This window comes from Mus musculus, chromosome 5 (genome assembly GCF_000001635.26).
Source record: "Mus musculus strain C57BL/6J chromosome 5, GRCm38.p6 C57BL/6J".
NCBI lineage: Eukaryota > Metazoa > Chordata > Mammalia > Rodentia > Muridae > Mus > Mus musculus.
In genome coordinates, this window is record NC_000071.6 from 117,409,926 (window position 1) to 117,427,941 (window position 18,016).

Here is an 18,016-nt window from a genome sequence, read left to right on the forward strand (position 1 = left end):
GTTATCATCTGCTATATAGCAAGTTCAAGGTAATGGAGACACTGGGGAGGGAGAGAGGCAGAAAAGGGAGGAGAGAAGGAGGGAGAGAGGCAGAGAGGGAGAGAGATAAAGGGAGAAAGGGAGGGAGGGAGAGAGAGGGAGAGGGAGGGAGCAGAGGGAGTAAGGGAGAGAGGCATAGAGGGAGAGAAGCAGAGAGACAGGGAGGGAGAGAGAGAGGGAGAGAGGGAAAGAGGAGGGTGAGGGAGTAAGGAAGGGAAGGAGAGGAAGAAGGGGAAGGAGAGAGAGGGAAAGGGAGGTAGAGGGAGGAAGGGGAAGGAGAGGGAGGGAGAGAGAGGGAGGAAGGGGAAGGAGGAAGGAGGGAGATGGAGATCTTTAGTGCATCTACCCCCTTCCTTCTGGTTGTTAGAACTGCTTGAGCAGACCAAGGCATGATTAGAAAGAGTTCAGGATGACACCTTGGGCTGTGGGGTCAGGGATGAGCCCCGAAGCAACTATAAGGGACACCTGTGAATTTGACACCAAACCCCTCAGCATGGGCATCCCAATGCATGTAGGAATGGGGTGGGGGTGGGGGCTGAAAGCAGGTGTGCCATCTGCCCTGCTGCGGTCAGATTCTTCTCCGCTGTCTACTTTACATTAAAAGCCTCATGTGCCGTGACTAATGGCAGAGTCAGCTCACATTGTATGTGATTGCTAGAAAGGTTCTGAAAGAGTACTTTAGGGCCTGTCCTATGGGTAAAGGTGCTCGCTGCCAAGCCTGAGGACCTGAGTTCGATCCCAGGGACCCACATGATAGAAGGAGAGGTTTGATTCCTGAAAGATGTCAACTCTGTCTTACACACACACACACACACACACACACACACACACACACACACACACAGCCCATATGTGCAGCCCATTGTGTGCGCACACACAATACATACATGTAATACAGAGTAATAAAAACGTAAAAGTCAATTATATAAAAAAATAATATTTCTCCTATAGAAAGGTACTACCCACAATGTGGACTGTTTCCAAGTAGGACAAAGATGCACTCGCTGTTACCCTGCAAACTGATGAGTCCCGGTCATTTTCACCATCTAAACTTCAGCAGAAGCATTGGTGATGACAACCAGAGAAGCCATTTTGGAACAGTATCAAACCTACCCCTCCCCATCAGTACTGACTACTGCTAAACTCTCTTAGAGATCAGTGGAAGACACGGGAACCGGAGTGGTCACATTTCAGGATTCTGAAGACAGAAGAATTACGAGGGGGTGAGCTGATATGGGTGCGATGAAGGGTGGGGTAGGGCGGAGACACCAGAAGAGCCTTTGTTCATCTCCTCAGTCCATGGGGACAAAACAAGGGGCTCTGGGGAGGCTGATTGCCGAGGGAAGGACAGAAAACGAATCTGAGACCAGCATTTTCTAGCTTGGGATAACTGGCAGATTTGAATGCACCACAGAGCCAGAGGATAAGAAGCCATGTAGAAAGTTCCAGAAGAACAAGAAAGTTTTTAAAAGTTTGCCATGCTTTGGGAGTTAGGGAATAGAGATGGGGGTGGGGGAGGGAAGGACTTTGTGTGCAAGGAGAAGGTGTTGCATTGAAACTGAAAGTCACCCTTCACTTGGCTCTGCCAAGGAATGGAGCTGTGATCAGGCCCCGTTGCTCTTCAGAGCCAGACAGTGTCATTTTGAGAGTCTATATGCGCCTCACACAACGTTTGGCACGCAACAAAAATTCAGCAAGGCTCACTAAGAGGTAGGACTAGATCACTGAAAACAGAGGGAAAATTAGCAGCTAGAAAGAGCCTTACTGGTGGACAGGTGCTGGAGTCAGAGACTACCAATGTTCAATCGGAACTAACTGGAACCAATTGGAGTCAAACTGGACTGTGAAGACTTCATGGTGCTTAAAATTGGTTGCCTGACCTCATTCTGGATAGAGTATGTTTTGTGTGTGAGGTGCAGGGTGGGGTGGGAGGTGGGTCCCAGGGCTGGCGCATGCTAGGTAAAGTGCTCTGTCACACACAGGCCAACAGAAATGGGGAATGCACTGATTTAACACTATGTGAATTCTGGGTCTCACACTGCTCTTAGCCCATTGGAGTGCCAAAGATGGGGTATTCTCTTTCTCTCACTCATTCTCTCCCTTGCTTTGTTTTTCTTTCCTTCTCCCCCTCTGGCTTTTGAGACAGGGGTTTCTTTGTGTAGCTCTGGCTATCTTGAAACTGTAGACCAGGCTGGGCTTGAACTCAGAGATCTGACTGCCTCTGCCTCCTGTGCTGGGATCAAAGTGTCTTCTCTCCCTCCCTCTCTCTCCCATGAGGGATTTTTACTATGTTGCCAGACTGTGACCTCAAATTTCTCTGCTCAAGCAATCCTCCTGCCTCAGCCTCCCAATCGGCTAGGACTTCAGGTACATGCCATGCCAGGCTACTCATTATTGTAAACACAGCCTGTAGACAGTTTGTTAGGGATGTCAATCTGTCAGTCATCCATGGGAGGTCTCCATGAGATGGTATTTGACTTCACCCTGAATGTCAAGAAAAAAAAAAAAGTCAGAGAGAATTAGGATGATGTGCGGTCTGGGCAAAGTTCATATAGAGAATAGATTTAATCAGGAGTTGGCATAGCTCCCTGGAATGAGCCAGATGGTAAATATTTTAGCTGCCACGAGCCATGCCATCTCTGCTACAACTATTGGCTTTTCAACAGGCCAAAAGTAGCCAGGCACCATTTGCAAGTGGGTGATAGTTGATAGATTGCAGATTGCAGCCTCTGCAGCTACCCATGTGTTTCCCGATGGATGCTATTCTCTCTATAAAGTTCTCTGGGTGGTGGTGGTGGTGGTGGTGGTAAGTCATCTCAGTTCTTTTCTACCTTACTACAATATAACTATTTTATTCATTCATTCATTTAATTAATTAATTAATTAAATTTTGAGGTGGGGCTCACCGTATGTAGCTCTGGCTAGCCTGGAACTCGCTATAGAGATAAACCAGCAGGAGGCTGGACTCGAACTCCCAGAGATCCACCTGCCTCTGCCTCCATAGTGCTAGAATTAAAAGCATGCGTCATCACATGCAGCTAAGAAGAAAGGCCCCGTCTTTTATTAATTTATAATAGGTTCGTGGAAATGGCTCAGTGAGGATGGACAGCTAAGTTCAATTCCTGGAGCCTAGGGTAGAAGAAGAGAATTGACTTCACCATCTGAGCACTAACCTCGCGGGCACGCTGGGCTGCACGTGAACCACCCCCACCCCACCCCACCCCCGCCCGTCGCCCATTAATTAATAAAAAGCGTATCTGTAACAGAGGCGCTCGGTATAACTTTATTAGCTGCAAAGTGAAATTTGAATTTCTTACAGGATTCCCCTTTCTTGTCACAAAGTATCCTTCCTCGCCCTCAACTTCTTTAAAATGTACTGGGCACTCTACTCCGGTACCCTAGGTGGCTGCCAAAGGTGGGTAGCAGGAGTCCTTTGGGGGACAAGAAAGAAAGCCAAGCCTCCTATCACCCTGCAGATGGACCTTTGCTAGATCAGGCCTAACTAATTGTCTCCTCCCACTCGTCCCAACTCTGGGAAAGCCATCAAGGTTGTTTTCCCGCACCCTCCAGCCCACCAAAGCCACAAGAAGCCACCAGCCAAGCCAGGAGAGCTGCACAGAACCCTGTGAGCTGGGCGCGCACCTGCTCCCGGGTCCCCGCGCACCTGCTGAGCCGCGCTCCGGCCTCGTCTCGCGAGATCCGGGCTGGCGTAGTGGCCCCCACCCCCACCCAGGCCACCGAGTACCTCTCCCCGCCCCCGGGCCGGGCCTCCCCGCCACCTTGGGGACCAGCCCGGCCCCCCTCTTCACCCCCACGGCATCGTAGCGGCTGCGCTCCGCACGCAAGCCCCTCAGTCCCAAGGGACCCCGCCTCCCCGGCTGGAGGGTGGCCCGGCGGGCAGGTGCACGCGCCGCCTGCCGCCAGCGGGTCCCAGGCGCGCCCAGAGTGCGGGGACCCGGGGACCGGCTGCGCGCACGGCGCCTCTCGGCGCTGCATCCCTCGCTCCGCTCCGCTCCCCACCCCGCCCAGTGATTGACAGGCAAGATGTCGGTGTGGAGCGAGGCAGGAGCGATTTCAGCAGCCGTCCCCCCTGGAGCCCGGCGGCGGCAACAGCAGCAACGGCGACAGTGGCAACAGCAGCAGCAGGAGCAGCAGCAGCAGCGTTGTCGCGGGGAGCAGACCGCAGCCAGCCGCAGTGGGCGCCGCAGCCGCGCCAGCCGTGCGCACAGCATCCCGAGAGCGCGCTGAGCGCGGGGACCCGCGGACCATGCCGTGTCACCGCGACCAGGAGGGGGGCAGGCGCGCTCCTTTTTGACATAAAAGCCAGCCCGGCCAAATAGATTTATATACATATAATTCCGCCCTTCACGGAGCCGGTGTGCGAAGCGTGAGCTCTATTTCCCTCTGCCTCCTCCTTCCACTTCTCCTCCTCCCCTTCCTCCTCCTCCTCCTCCTCTTTCTCCTCCTCTTTCTCCTCCTCCTCTCTAAGTGTACAGACTGCACCCTACCACCTGGTTGGCTTCTGACAAACGGGCATCTCTCCCTTTTTAGGGACCAGAGACACAGAGAAAGAGAGAGGAGAGAGGAGACAAGGGACATTCTAATGCAGACTGCCTGATACTCTCCCCCGCCCCAAATAATAATAAATTTTGGCTCTTGTCCCCTCCTCCACCCCCCACTCCCCTCAAGCTTGTGTGAGATGTTGGGTTTCTTCAGGAGACACCGCTGAGAAGTCGCAGAGGTTGGGGAGGCGTAGGGGGGGTGGGGGTGGACTCCCTCTACCTCTACTCCTTCCCTCCCCCTTTTTTTCTTTCTGGGAGGAGGTGGAGGAGGAGGAGGGGAAGGGGGGGTTGCAGAGCAAGCGATGGATGAGGAAAACATGACGAAAAGCGAAGAGCAGCAACCTCTGAGTTTGCAAAAAGCCTTGCAGCAGTGCGAGTTGGTTCAGAACATGATCGACCTGAGCATCTCCAATCTGGAAGGGCTTAGGACCAAGTGTGCAGCTTCCAACGACCTCACGCAGAAGGAGATCAGGACCCTGGAGGTAGGTGTTGCCTGGGGTGGGGGTGGGGGGCAATCCTTCCATTCCTTCCCCTTCTCCAGTCTGTCCCCTTTCCCTTTGGGATTCTGTGTGTTGACGGAGGGCCTGGGAAGGGGGGGGGGGGCTAAAGCAGGTGGGCACGAATGATGCGCTATGATTTATCACCTGGCAAAGCCAGCGCGGCTGTCCCTCCCTTCCCTTCCCAGTGCGGCTGTTGTCTGTGCTCGGCCGGGTGGTGGTGGTAGCAGTAATAATTGCTGTTCCGTATTTATTATTATGGGTTGTAGCTGTTGCCATGATTATTCTTTTCTTGTGGGAAGAGGGAGTTATTATTGTTGTTATTATTTATTATTATTATATTATTATTCTCATTCTCTCTCTCAGATTTGTTTACGGGGGCTTGAGTGCTGGGTGCTATGTTAAGGAGCTGCAGGGAACCCACGTGACCTTGTGCGTTCTGCAGGTGGTCAAAGGTGGTTTTGCCTGGTTAGATGGGGCTGCTTAAATGAATTCAACCTTTTGCTCTGTGTCTCACCCCCCCCTTCCCCCAATCTACGCCTTAGAAAACCAGATGCGTGAGAAAAAAAAAAATCCCCATTTCTAAAACAATCGTTTGATGTGTGTGTGTGTGTGTGTGTGTGTGTGTATGTGTATGTGTGGGGTCTTTGCAGGCCCAAAATGTGTAAATGTTACGATTGCCTGGAGTGGTTCTTGCACTAGGTGGCGTGGGGAAAATGCTCTTGGGCTGCCTTGGTGAGACTTGGAGGATAGGGGTCCAGGAGACGGGAGTTTCGTTTGGCTCATTTGTAGCATCTTCTCTCCAGCAGAACTTGAGGGGAGTTGGGAGCAGTTTGCTAAGAGAGGGTGGTAGGGATGGCTACAAAGTTACCACCAAGAAATGGAAGGAACTGTTTTCCTTCAAAGGCCATTTTCCCCTCTAGGGGATGCTTTCAGGGTTTTGTGAAAGACCTGGTGTACCGAAATCCTCCAGCAACCTACCTTGTTCAAAATGTCAGAGGGATTCAAGCAGCCCCTTCAACCTCCTTCCCTCGAAGGCCCAGCTGTCCACATTGCATGATTTAATTTGGGAATTCCCACTAGCTGGCATCTGCCAGAGAGTGGTGGCTGTGGAGCCCAGAGCAAAGGAGGCTTCCCATTGGTATGGCCATGTATCCCGGAGCTGGCTGCTTCGGTTGGCCTCTGGCTTGGTTTGTGAGTTCCGGAAGCCTGAAGTGTTTCATCAGTCCTGGCTGATGGGGTCATCTGTATGAATGCACCTCTTGGACTCATTTGTCAGGCCTTTTGTTTCTCCTCCATGGTTTTAAGTTTGACCTGATGTCTGTATTGGTGCAGGAGACTATGGTTTGGAAAGAGGAGTTTGTATGTGTGTGTGTGTGTGTGTGTGTATGTATGTGTGTTTAAATACGGCGCTTGCTGCCCTTGGCTATGTATCTATGCTCACCTGTCAAGCGGGAACATGAGCCCAGGGATGAAATAAGATAAATGTGAATGTGGGAAGGGTGTTGGGAGGCCCAGGCATTGCCTTTCTCAAAGGAGAGAGAGAGGGGGGGTTGACTAACGATTGCTGCTGGATGAAAAGGTGTGGGCTGTTGTTAGCCTAGTCCTTATTTCTGCACAGGGGCCCAGGACAGATTTGGATTCAGAACTATACATGGGAAAGCTCATACAGGCCCCTGAGGGCCACCACCTCCACCATGTCTCTTCTCCTGTCATCAGCAAACCCCAGTCTAGGCGGACGATTACAGTCTAAGTTGCTCAGAGTTTCCTTCTGTTTCTTGCTATGGTGTTCTGTCCTCTGTTCGCTGACTCCCTGGAGAGCAGTGATTAACAGAGCCAGGCACTCTGTGGCTGGGGATGGAGCCCAGTGGTGGAACACTTGACTTTTGTAGTGACCTGGGTTCAATCCCCGGCACTTCTGCAGACACATACACAAACAACGGGCACCTGGTTCAGTGATATCTCTGCAAGATGTCTTGTATTTGAAATTAGGGGACAAAGGGCTGATGTGCTGGTTGGGAAGTTCGAGTCATAGGTTATCGTAGTTAGGGTTCCTATTGCTGCAATTGAGACACCGTGACCAAGGCAAGTGGGGGAGGAAAGGGTCTAGTTGACTTATACTTCCATAGAAATATATCAAAGGAGGAAGTCAGGACAGGAACTCACACAGGGCAGGAACCTGGAGGCAGGAGCTGACGCAGAGGCTATGGGAGGTGCTGCTTGCTGGCTTGCTCCTCATGGCTTGTTTAGTCTGCTTTCTTTTTTCTTTCTCCTCCTCCTCCTCCCCCCTCCTCCTCCTCCTTCTTCTTCCTCTTCTTCTTCTTTTTAAAAGAACTATTTATTTAGACCTCTGGAAGAGCAGTCAGTGCTCTTAACCGCGGAGCCATCTCTCCAGCCCCTCATTCTGCTTTCTTATAGAACCCAGGCCCACCAGCACAGAGATGGCAGCACCCACAATGGGCTGAGTCTCCCCCACCCCCGATTGATCACCAATTAAGAAAATGCCTCACAGTTGGATCTCATGGAGGCAGTTGCTCAACTGAGGTTCCTTCTTTTCAGATTACTCAAGCTTCTGTCAAATTGACCTAGTAGCCCACACAACAGGAAGCACATTTTTTTTTCTGGATCTCACAGTCTTGAGGGTACCACAGGACACACCAACACTTGGTCCACAATGCCCAGTGACGCTTCTGGAGCAAGCATGACAGTTTCAACTGCCTAGCTCCCCAGGACCAGGGTAGAGGAGAGGAGCCCTGGAGAAGGTATGGTTGGGCCAGACTTCATGTTTGCAGTCACCAAGCTTTTGACCCTCCCAGCTATCTGATAGCCTGAAGCCTCATGGTGGTGCTGACTAAAATGTGGGTTCCCAGCATCTGATGGCCACATTCGAATTTAGCTGAAACTGGAGAGAGGGTCCAGGATTCTGCATTTAGTATGCAGATGGTGTACTTCTGTGCGTAGTTTTTCTTTGGCGGTGCTGGGAATTGAACCCAGGACTTTGTGAATGCTAGATGAGGGTTCTACCACTGACTGTATCCTCAAGCCCCAGACCTTGTGTTTCTGATTAGGGACACTTTGTGAATTACTAATCGAAGCTGGGTGTGGCAGTGCACACCTGTAATCTTAGCACTTGGGATGCTGGAATGGGGAGGAGGGAACATCCAAGGCCAGCGTGGGCCACATGGTAACATTGTGCCGCAAATTAAAAAGGAAAAGAGAACTGTATTGTAGCTCAGTGGTGGAGGTCTTGCCTAATATAGCATGTTTAGCCCCCAAATTCTGAAAAAGACAAAAACAAAACCTACCAGGAACAACAACAAAAATCAACAACAGAACCCTGAATCCATTAGGGCATAAATGTTTCATTAGCGTTCCAGCTACTTCTCTGTATCTCTGTATCTCTCTCTCTCTCTCTCTTTCTAGCTATCTATATTGGTTTTTTGAGACAGGGTTTCTCTGTGTTGCCCTGGCTGTCCTAGAACTCACTCTGTAGACCAGGCTGGCCTCGAACTCAGAAATCCACCTGTCTCTGTCTCCCAAGTGCTGGGATCAAAGGTGTGTGCTACCACTGCCCGGCTTCTTTACATTTTAAACTTACCTTGAATTCTATTATTATGTATGTGGATATAAGTACATACTCTCCTTTGTATCTAGGAATTGAACCCAGGTCATCAGGTTTTTAAGACAAGTGTTTTTACCCACTGAGTTGTCTTGCTAGCCAATATGTGTATTTAGGTGGTTTATCTGGCTTGTGGCTCCGGTCCAAGGTCGATGGGCTGCATCAGATGACCGATGTGTTTGGAGCAAAATCCCAAGGTAGCTCAAGGTATCACATGTTGAGAGACTAGTTCCCTGTTGTTTTTGCTATTTAATGGTGATGACTCCCTGCTCGCAAACACCAAAGTTGCTAAGAGATTGGCTAGACCATCCTGAAGACAGTGATGATAATTAGTGTGTACTTCTGCAGAAACAAAAAGTATTCAGCATGAACTTGGTCTTCATAAAGCATGCTTCTTGGGTAGGGAGGAAAGGCTGACATCACAGTCAAGTGACAGTGAATGATAAGCCTTCAAGCCTTTGGGAGATGGCAAAGGAAATTCTGATGGCTTTTCTGCAATGGTTACACGTTGGCATTCATAGCTCCAGTTGTCACATCAGCATTCAAGGGAAGATAGAGGGGGACCCCCATGAGTGTGGAGAGATGGTGGTTCATATTTTTGGCTTTAGGAAACAAAGGCTTTCCAATGGTAACCCTCCTTTCCACCATCGATGTTCAACTATGGGTTTTTGGCCACAATAGAGTCAAATGTTCTAGCTGCAAGGGAGGCTAGACAGAGAGGAGCAGGAAAAGCCATCATTTTCCTTGCCTTTGATGAGTCCTGTGTGGAATCATGTAAAGTCAAGGTTCTGCTTTCAGGGGAGGAGGCACCAATGGATGTTGGGTGACCCACTAGTAACACCAGCCCTATAGATTTTTTTGGTAGATATTTTGATGAAGAAGAAAGTCAGCTCAATTTGCAGTTTGAGGCAGGTTGGCTTCCTAGCTGTTCTACTTTACCTTGGATACAAATGTAAACATTTTAACCTACACCGACAATTGTAAGATAATTCCTGCAGCAGTGGGTGATTGTAAGGATCACAGGACGGTGATGCTTTTAAAGATACTAACTGAAACGTACTAAGCTGTCAATTGCCTTGGGCAGATTATATTAGTTCCTTCCCTTTGCTGGACTCTAATTACTGAAAGAAACTACTTTAAAAAAAAGGAAAGGGTCTGCTATTACTGTTTTGTTTTTATTTATTTGATTTGTACTTTTCCCACTTAAAACAAATAAAATCCCTTCACCCTCTCTCTTCTTCCCCTTCTCTCCTCCAACCTACCTCGCAGCTACCCTCCCTAGATGCAAAGATGTATTTTGGCTTGTGATTTCAAAAGGGACATGAGTCAGGCATGGTAGCATGTGTCTTTAATTCTAGCACTGAGGAAGCAGAGGCAGGCGGATCTCTGGTAAGTTCCATGATAGCTAGAGTTGGCAGTCGTGAGGTCCTGTCTCAACACAAACACAAGAGCCACAGCCCATCAGGATGAGAATCTCTGGTGACAGAAACATGAGGCAGCTGTTCATGACCAGTCCTTAGTCAGGAAGCAGAGAGCAGACATCACACCTCAAAACCTAACCCTCAGTGACTTGCTTCTGTCAGCAAAGCGCTACCTTTTAAAGCAGCAGTTCTCAACCTGTGGGTCTCGACCCCTTCAAGGGTCACCTATCACGTATATTTACATTATAATACATAACAGTAGCAAAGTTACAGTCATAAAGTAGCAATGAAATAATTTCATGGTGTGTGTGTATGGGGGGAGGGGGGAGTCACCACAATATGAGGAACTGTATTGAAGGATCACAGAATTAAGAAGGTTGAAAAACCACTGCTTTAAAGGTTCCACAACTGTATACAACAGGGCCACCGATTGGGGACCAACAGTTCACACACATGAGCCTGTGGTAACTTGGGGGACACTTCACCTTCAAACCTTAACAATGATGGTAGTTAGCCAAGGATGGTGTCGGTTAAATGACATGGGGACAGTTGGGAGCAGAGGAGTCTGGGTAATATTTCTGAGTATGTTAAGTAGAACGGTTGTATGGGTTGTTAGCCCTGTTCTGGAAGCGCATGTTCAACAAGTATTCTGTGAGCAAAATAAATTCCGGCATGCGGGGGTTTGGGAAATACTCAGTGAAGGACCGCCCAGAGTCTTTCCCTGGCCATCTGTGCACGTGGAGCCTGGCGTGTTTTCCTTTCTCGAGGATTACCCTGGAGGGGTATTGTTCCATAGAATCCACCCGAGGAAACTTGGCCAGGCAGTTAGGGAGGCCTGCTTGGCTGGGGACATAGGGATTTAGAGTGGAAAGAAGGAGAGAGGTGGAGACTATAGCAAAGGGGACCCTGTGGCTCTCTAGACCTCTCAGTGCTGCTTAGGGACCGGCTCTGAATGGAGTGTGCCTGGTGAAGAGTCATAGGAATGAGTTTAAGTCTCTGATTCCTGGGGTCTTACTTAGCATGGGGGCATCACACTGACTGCTTCTGTCTCTTTGTGGGAGGAGACAGATGTCTTCAGAGGTTCTGGAGTGAATATGGCAAAAGGATGATTGACAGCAGGTCTGGTGATGTTCTGTAGCAGGGGCTCTCCAGGCCTGGTGACAGTTTGTAGCAGGGGCTATACAGGTCTGGTGACAGTCTGAGGCAGGGGCTAGTCAGCCTTCTCTTCTGTTCAGGGCTGAATAGCAAATATGTTAGGTTTTGTAGTCACCAAGTTTCAGACACCCTACTGTGCGATTGTAACCTGTAGTAGCCATTAGATCACACATGAGGTATGGGTATATTGGGAAGTTTCTCAATAAAACTTTATTTATGGCCCCTGAATTTTGAGTTTGATATTATTTTTTACATACTTACTATGATGTATTCTTTTTCTTTGCTTTATAAGTTTATGATAGTTGCTTTATGACACACACACACACACACACACACACACACACACATGTACACACACACACACACACACACACACACACATGTACATACACACACACACACACACTATTCTTAGTTTTGGAGCCTCACAAGAATTTGTGGTGGGTGACCCTTGGCTCATTCCTCGTTTGGAGGATGAATGGGATTGCACGGAGGTCATCTAGAATTCGATCTCAAGTGACACGGGGCTGGAAGACTCTGACCGTACACAGGGAGATGGCTTTGAGCCAATTCCAGTGTGGTCAGATTGCAATGGGAGGGATGTGATGGGTTTGGGGGCCAAGGGCAGATGCTATGGCATCTCCTCGTGTGGCACAGGCATCATGGCCACACTTAGCAACTCTGCTTTTTATACGTCCACATCAGTTCTTGATTTCTCTGTAATGAGCCCTCCCTAGACTTAACTACATTCAGGAAGGTCTGCACTTAAGATGGCTTGTCACAGATTCCTGTGAGTCTGTGTGCTGTGCTCAGCTGGCTATTCTGGCTTCACTCATCTGTAGGTGATAGGGGGCAGGGGAGGTTGGGAACAGGATGAGGAGCCTCCTAGGGCAATGGTTTGGGTGTTTTTTATGGTGTTAGTGTCCCAAGAGAGCAAAGACAGAGCTTGCAAGGAATCTTGAGGCTGCAGAGTGGAACAATGTTGTTTCCATTGTGTTCCGTGGGTTAGATATGCTACAAAGTTGGTTAAGTGGGATGGGCTATGATAATTAGACTGGATGGAGTGAGATCCTCACTGGGGAATCAGTTCCAGGTGGGATGACTGGCCTGTGCTCTCCTAGGTATCAACCTCCTATCTTGTGTCGTCACTTTTTATATCCAGGAAGGGTGGGGAGAAGTTAGAGCTGCTTAAAAGTCTCTGTGTGTGTGTGTGTGTGTGTGTGTGTGTGTGTGTGTGTGTGTGTGTATACAAGGATCTGGCACAATAAGTCATGAGACAGGAAGATACCTAGGGCTTCCTGGGCAGTGACCTCCAGGCTAATAAAATGACCAACCAACCAAAAAAACCTGAGGAACAATATCAACATCTTAGGTTGACCCCCCCCCCCACGATTTTGCATAGATATCTTTCCTATAGAAAAAGCCACCTCAAGATTAGTGGCTACCCTGGGTCCTAATGAGCTTGTGTTCATCCAATGGCTCCATTAAGTCTTGAGGACTCAAGATACGTTTCCTCACATGGCTGGCTGCCTCAGTATCTCCCCCCACCCCCCATTACCTCAGAAGGATAACCTGGTTTTCTCCCAATGAGGTAGAGGCAGCATTGTAAGAGGACAGTCCCCAGTGCCTGTTATCTTTAGCCTCTGTTTGCAAACGTAACAAGTGACCCATTAGCCAGCCACGGGGTGTGGACAAGCCAGAGTCAACATGGCTGCTATCCCAGGAGCTGAGAAGCATTTGAATATTTTAATCTAATTTGAATATTCATCTTGATGGTGAAACAAAACGGAGGTGCAGGGAATGCCTGTGAGCTGACCATAGAGCCTCCCTTGGTGCAGGGAATGCCTGTGAGGTGACCATAGAGCCTCCCTTGGGGAAGAGTGTTCTGGGCTGAGGGCACAGTATGAACAAACTTCCAGAGTGGATTGAGCTAGGCACACTGCTGGGGAAGTGGAGTCAGGGTAAGGCAGGATGAGAAGTACCCAGAAACAGGATATAGAGACTGGGAAGGAAGGCAAAGAATTCAGAATTGTATACCAGGCGCTGTAGTGCATGCCTGGGGAGGCAGAGATGACAGAGCTCTGTGATTTGTGGCCAGCCTGGCCTCCTCAACAAGACTTGTCTCAAAAGGACAAGTGGTGTTGGTGTTGGGCTCCAGAAGTCGATGGATAGGAAGACTGGAAGGGAGATTCCACGCCATGGTCACTGCAGACTTGTCCTGCTAAGCTGGAGCCCGGGCGGAGGCCGGAGCTGTGAGGCCACTCCCTGTACTGAGTGCATCTTTCCTGATTATTCAGGTGCTGTTTGGTGTGTGTGAGTGTGTTTGTGTGTGTATGTGTGCGCATGCATGAATGCATGTGTGTGTGCATGCATAAGTGCATGTGCAAGTATGTGTGTGAGTGTACGTGCATGTGTGTGCATGTGTGTATGTATGTGTGCATGGGGGCCAGAGGTTGACAGCAGGTGTCTTCCTCAGTCATTCTCTACCTTAATTTTTTGAGATAGGGTCTTTGGACCTGGACTGCACAGATTTAGCTAGGTTGGCTGGCCTCTAAATGCCAGGGTTCTCACTGTCTTTGACCTCCAAGCCCTGGGGCTACAGTGGGCCAGCTGGTTTTTGTGTGTGGATGGTGGGAATCCAAACCCCGATCCTTCCATCTGCATAGCAAGCACTTTACTGACTGAGCCATCTCCACAGGTCCAAAATATATTTGAGAAATATTTATTGATTTATTATTATTATTATTATTATTATTATTATTATTATTATTAGTGCATGTGTGTATAAGTGTGTGTGTGTGTGTATGTGATCCACGTGTAGGTGTGTGTGCTACAGTGCATGTATAGAAGTCAGAGGACAACTTTGTAGATTTGGATTTTCTTTACCATCTTTATGTGGGTCCTAGGGATTGAACTCAGGTCCCCCGGCTTGGTGGCAAGCCCTTTTACCCACTGAGCTATCTTGCAAACCCTTAAGAGTTACTTTCAATGGCTGCATATTACTTTCGGGCTGTTCCCTAAATCCTGATCAAAATGCTGCAGTTCTGTGTTTGCTTCGTGACTTCCCATTCTGAAGGAGCCTGTGGCCGGACGTCCTTATAGCTGGTGCCTACCTCCAGTTCCTAGACGTGGAACTTCTAGGTTAAATGTTTTTGGACCTTTAGTGAGTTTTATCAAATTGCTTTCCATGAACAGTGTGAGAAAGGCTGTTTCCCACATCCCCGGCATGATTGGATGATTTATTTATTTATTTATTTATTTATAATAGTTGATTTTGATCAAGGCCAGTGTGCTCCAATCCCATGTTCTCCCCATCAGCCCCCATCTCGGAATTATGAGATTATTTTTGAGGGGTTCATTGCCCCCTCTGACTTTTGGAATAGCTTCTACTATGGAATTTTCTAGCTTTGGACTCAACTTTTAGGAAGATAATAGACGAATTTTCCTGTGTGCCCCTCTTTCTACCCTGCATGGGTCTTTTAGCAGCACGTGGAGTCCCGAGAGGCTGAGGGATGGGAAGAGAAAGAGGACACACAGGGTAGAAGGAGAAACAAGTGAAAGCCTGGAGCCATTTTCTCCTGCAGTTTCCCCAGGTTGGAACGCCTCTCTAGTGGGTCGTGACCAGAACAGTGGTCGATCCGGCTTTACAAGTGAGTTTGTAGAGCTTTAAAGTAATCGATTCGACACAAGCTGTCTCCTGGCAAGGCAGGCACAGATAAAGAACAGGTAGAGGGGCACCCTGTATTCTGCCATCTTCAGGGGTGGCATGGCCTGGAGGTGAGGCCAGAGCAGATGCAGGGCAGGGGGTGTTTCTGCCATGGCTAGAGACAATGGAAATAGATTAGTAGTGACCGTAGTGATGGCATATTGTTTGACTATAGTGTCTCTGGGTGACAGTTCTTGAACTGAAATGTAGATCGATGGAGACAATTAAGATGTCCACAGAGATGGGGCAAGGATGAGACCAAGCTCGCTAGTGTGCTGGGCTCCCACCGGAGATCACACTGCGCTGTGGGCAGTGCTCACAGCTCTCAGATTTGTAATCTCTTAGAACCCTTGCAATAGAAGAACGGAAAGCAGTTCAGTTAGGTTTGTATCCCGGGTACATGGGAATGACAATGTTTTAGATCTACTGGTGTAGCTATTTCAAAGTGAATTCACCTTCAGCTTGATGCCTTTTCTCCCTGAGGAGACTAGAACGATTTAAACATTAGTTGCACAAGGGGTGATTGTGGGGGACAGTACTGGCATGTCCCTGCCCCCCTTTCTCTTCCCCCTTCTCCACTTCCCTCCTGCTCCCCTCCCTTCTTTTCTCCTTCCTCCCCTTCCCCTCCCTTTCCCTCTTCTTCTTTCCCTCCCTTTTCCTTCTCTCCATTTCCCTCCCCCCTTTCCCCTCCCATCTCCTCCCTCTCATCTCCTTTCCATCCCTCCTCTTCCCCCTTCTTCTCTTCCTCTCCACCCCCTCCCCTCCCCTTCTTTCCCCTTGTTTGGGTGCTGGGACTTTGACACAGAAAGTGGAGTAAATTGTAATGTGTTGCAGAGGGAAGGGGATAAGATGTAACAAATATGTAACTTCCATAGAATTCTATTTGAGCTGATGACCTCTTTTGGGGGATGATAGTGGCGAGAGTCATACAATAAATAGCCCAGGGTCCCTAGTGCCACTGAACTATGAACTTAAAAATGTTCATTGTGAAACTTTTATGTATTTTCTATCATACTAAAAGGGTTGCTTTAAACTTTTTTTTGTTTTTGTTTTTGTTTTTGTTTTTCGAGACAGGGTTTCTCTGTATAGCCCTGGCTGTCCTGGAACTCACTTTGTAGACCAGGCTGTCCTCCAACTCAGAAATCCCTCTGCCTCTGCCTCCCAAGTGCTGGGATTAAAGGCGTGCGCCACCACCGCCCAGCAGTTTCAATATCATGCGTTGCATTTTCATCTTTATCTGAGTTTGGAAAATCTGTGTTTCATGATCATTCAAAAAAGCAACATAGATAAACTCCAGGCTACAAGAATAGAATTCTTTGCCACAGCTCCAAAGAGAGCCCCTGTAGGGCAGGCATTCCCTGAGTTACTGTGACACTCACCCAAGAACTTAAGTCAGGGGACTAGAAACACGTGGTGATAAGTTAGCTTTCTTCCCCAAGTTCTTGATGGCAAATTTCAAACATCCAGCAAAGTTGCACTTACCTACATGTGACCTGGAACACTTCCCTCTATTCTTTCATGGCACATCTGTCCACCTATGAATCCCTTGCCCCACCCACGAGCCCATCACAATTTCCTAGGGCAGACGGGAGTGTGTGCCCCTAGAGTGGGTCCGCATGCACGCCATTGGTTTATGCTCAGGAGTGTCTCTCCTTTTGATGCAGAAAGGGCTTGCTATCTGCAGCCTGGATCTGTGTGAGCATCATCGAGCTTCTCCAGATGTGTGCAGCGGAGCCAGGGATGTTACTTCACTCTATCCAGATGTGAAGTGTTTATCGCATGCCTACCTCTCACCTGCCTTTAAATCAACTAAACTTATATTTCCTTTTCTTCCACAGATTGGTATCTTTTGCCTAGTGTGGAGCTATATGTTAAGTGAAATGATACATCGTATACTTGTACAACTTTTGGCTTTTAAAAAAATCTTTGTGTGAGTGTGTGTGTGCATGTGCACGTGTGTGTGTACATGTGTGAGTATGGTGTACATGTGTCTATTTGTTCATGAATATGCCTCCCATATTGGCATAGGTGCACCAGGATTCCAGATGTGTGCCACTGTGCCTGGTCTTATGTAAGTTCTAGGATTCTGAACTCAAATTCTCTACTCTGCAGAGTAGGCTCATGGCCACCATTAGTTTGTTTGTTTGTTTTTAAATAGTTTTTAGTGTATATTTCTTTTTCTCTGTCCCTCTCCCTTCTTTTTCTCCTTTCCCTCCCTTCCTCACTATATTTCCTAGGCTGACCTTGAACTCCTTGAATCCTCCTGTCTTAGTCTTCTGAGTAGCTGGGACTCCAGGTGGAAACCACCTGGCTGAGTGTTTGCTCCTGTGAGTTTTAACTCATAGGTCTGTAAAAGCTGCCATCCTCAGTGCTGAGTGATCCTCCCACCACTAACCCTCCCCGTGCTCCTTCTGATAGTTCACCCCTCCCTCCCAGTCTCTTCCAGCCCCTGGCCGTCATCTTTTAAAGAACGTTCAGTGCGTGAAATTACTCGACCTGTTGCTCCTGAGATTGGCTTTTTTTCCCACATAATGTCTGTGGGATTCATATCCACACGGTTGCAGGAGGTACGGTACTTCCTCCCTTTGTGTAGGTATGCACATATGCACATGTGTGTATGCATGTGTGTACACAGCATGTGAGTGTGCGCTCCCATTCACATGCATGTGGAGGACTGAGGATGGTGTCAGGTGTCCTGGTGTATCATTCTCTACCTTATTTCCCTGGTGCAGAGTCTCACAGAACCTGCAACCCGTCCCAGTGAGCGTCCTGTCTCAGCTCCCATAGTGATGGTGTTACAGGCACAAGGGGTCACCTGCAGCCTTCTACGTGGATGCTGGGGATCCAAATTCAGAGCCCCATGCTTACTAAGCAAGTTTTGTACCCACTGAACCATCTGCTCAGCCTTCCTTCCTCCCTTTAGGATGCTGAGTCTTATGTCATTGTAGCATGTGGTATAGCATGATTAGCCACTCAACCATTAAAGGACATTTCTAGTGGACTGGTCAGATTACAAG

At 48.7% G+C, this 18,016-nt stretch overlaps 1 protein-coding gene and 1 long non-coding RNA gene across 3 annotated transcripts in view; both read left to right on the forward strand.

The window, feature by feature from the left end:
* Positions 1–3,262, forward strand: Gm52829. Its single transcript, XR_003955989.1, has 3 exons — positions 1–29; positions 1,192–1,262; positions 3,117–3,262. It is a non-coding gene; the product is annotated as a predicted gene, 52829 (long non-coding RNA).
* An 814-nt stretch (positions 3,263–4,076) lies between these two features.
* Ksr2 (kinase suppressor of ras 2) overlaps positions 4,077–18,016 on the forward strand; it is a 353,995-nt gene continuing 340,055 nt past the window's right edge. Inside the window, exon 1 of one of the 2 annotated variants that reach the window (NM_001312914.1) lies at positions 4,077–5,083. In NM_001312914.1, the coding sequence (NP_001299843.1) occupies positions 4,904–5,083 (180 nt within the window). In that variant the 5' untranslated portion in view covers positions 4,077–4,903. The remainder of the gene's footprint in view (positions 5,084–18,016) is intronic. The other variant, XM_006530393.4, reaches the window with a different exon arrangement.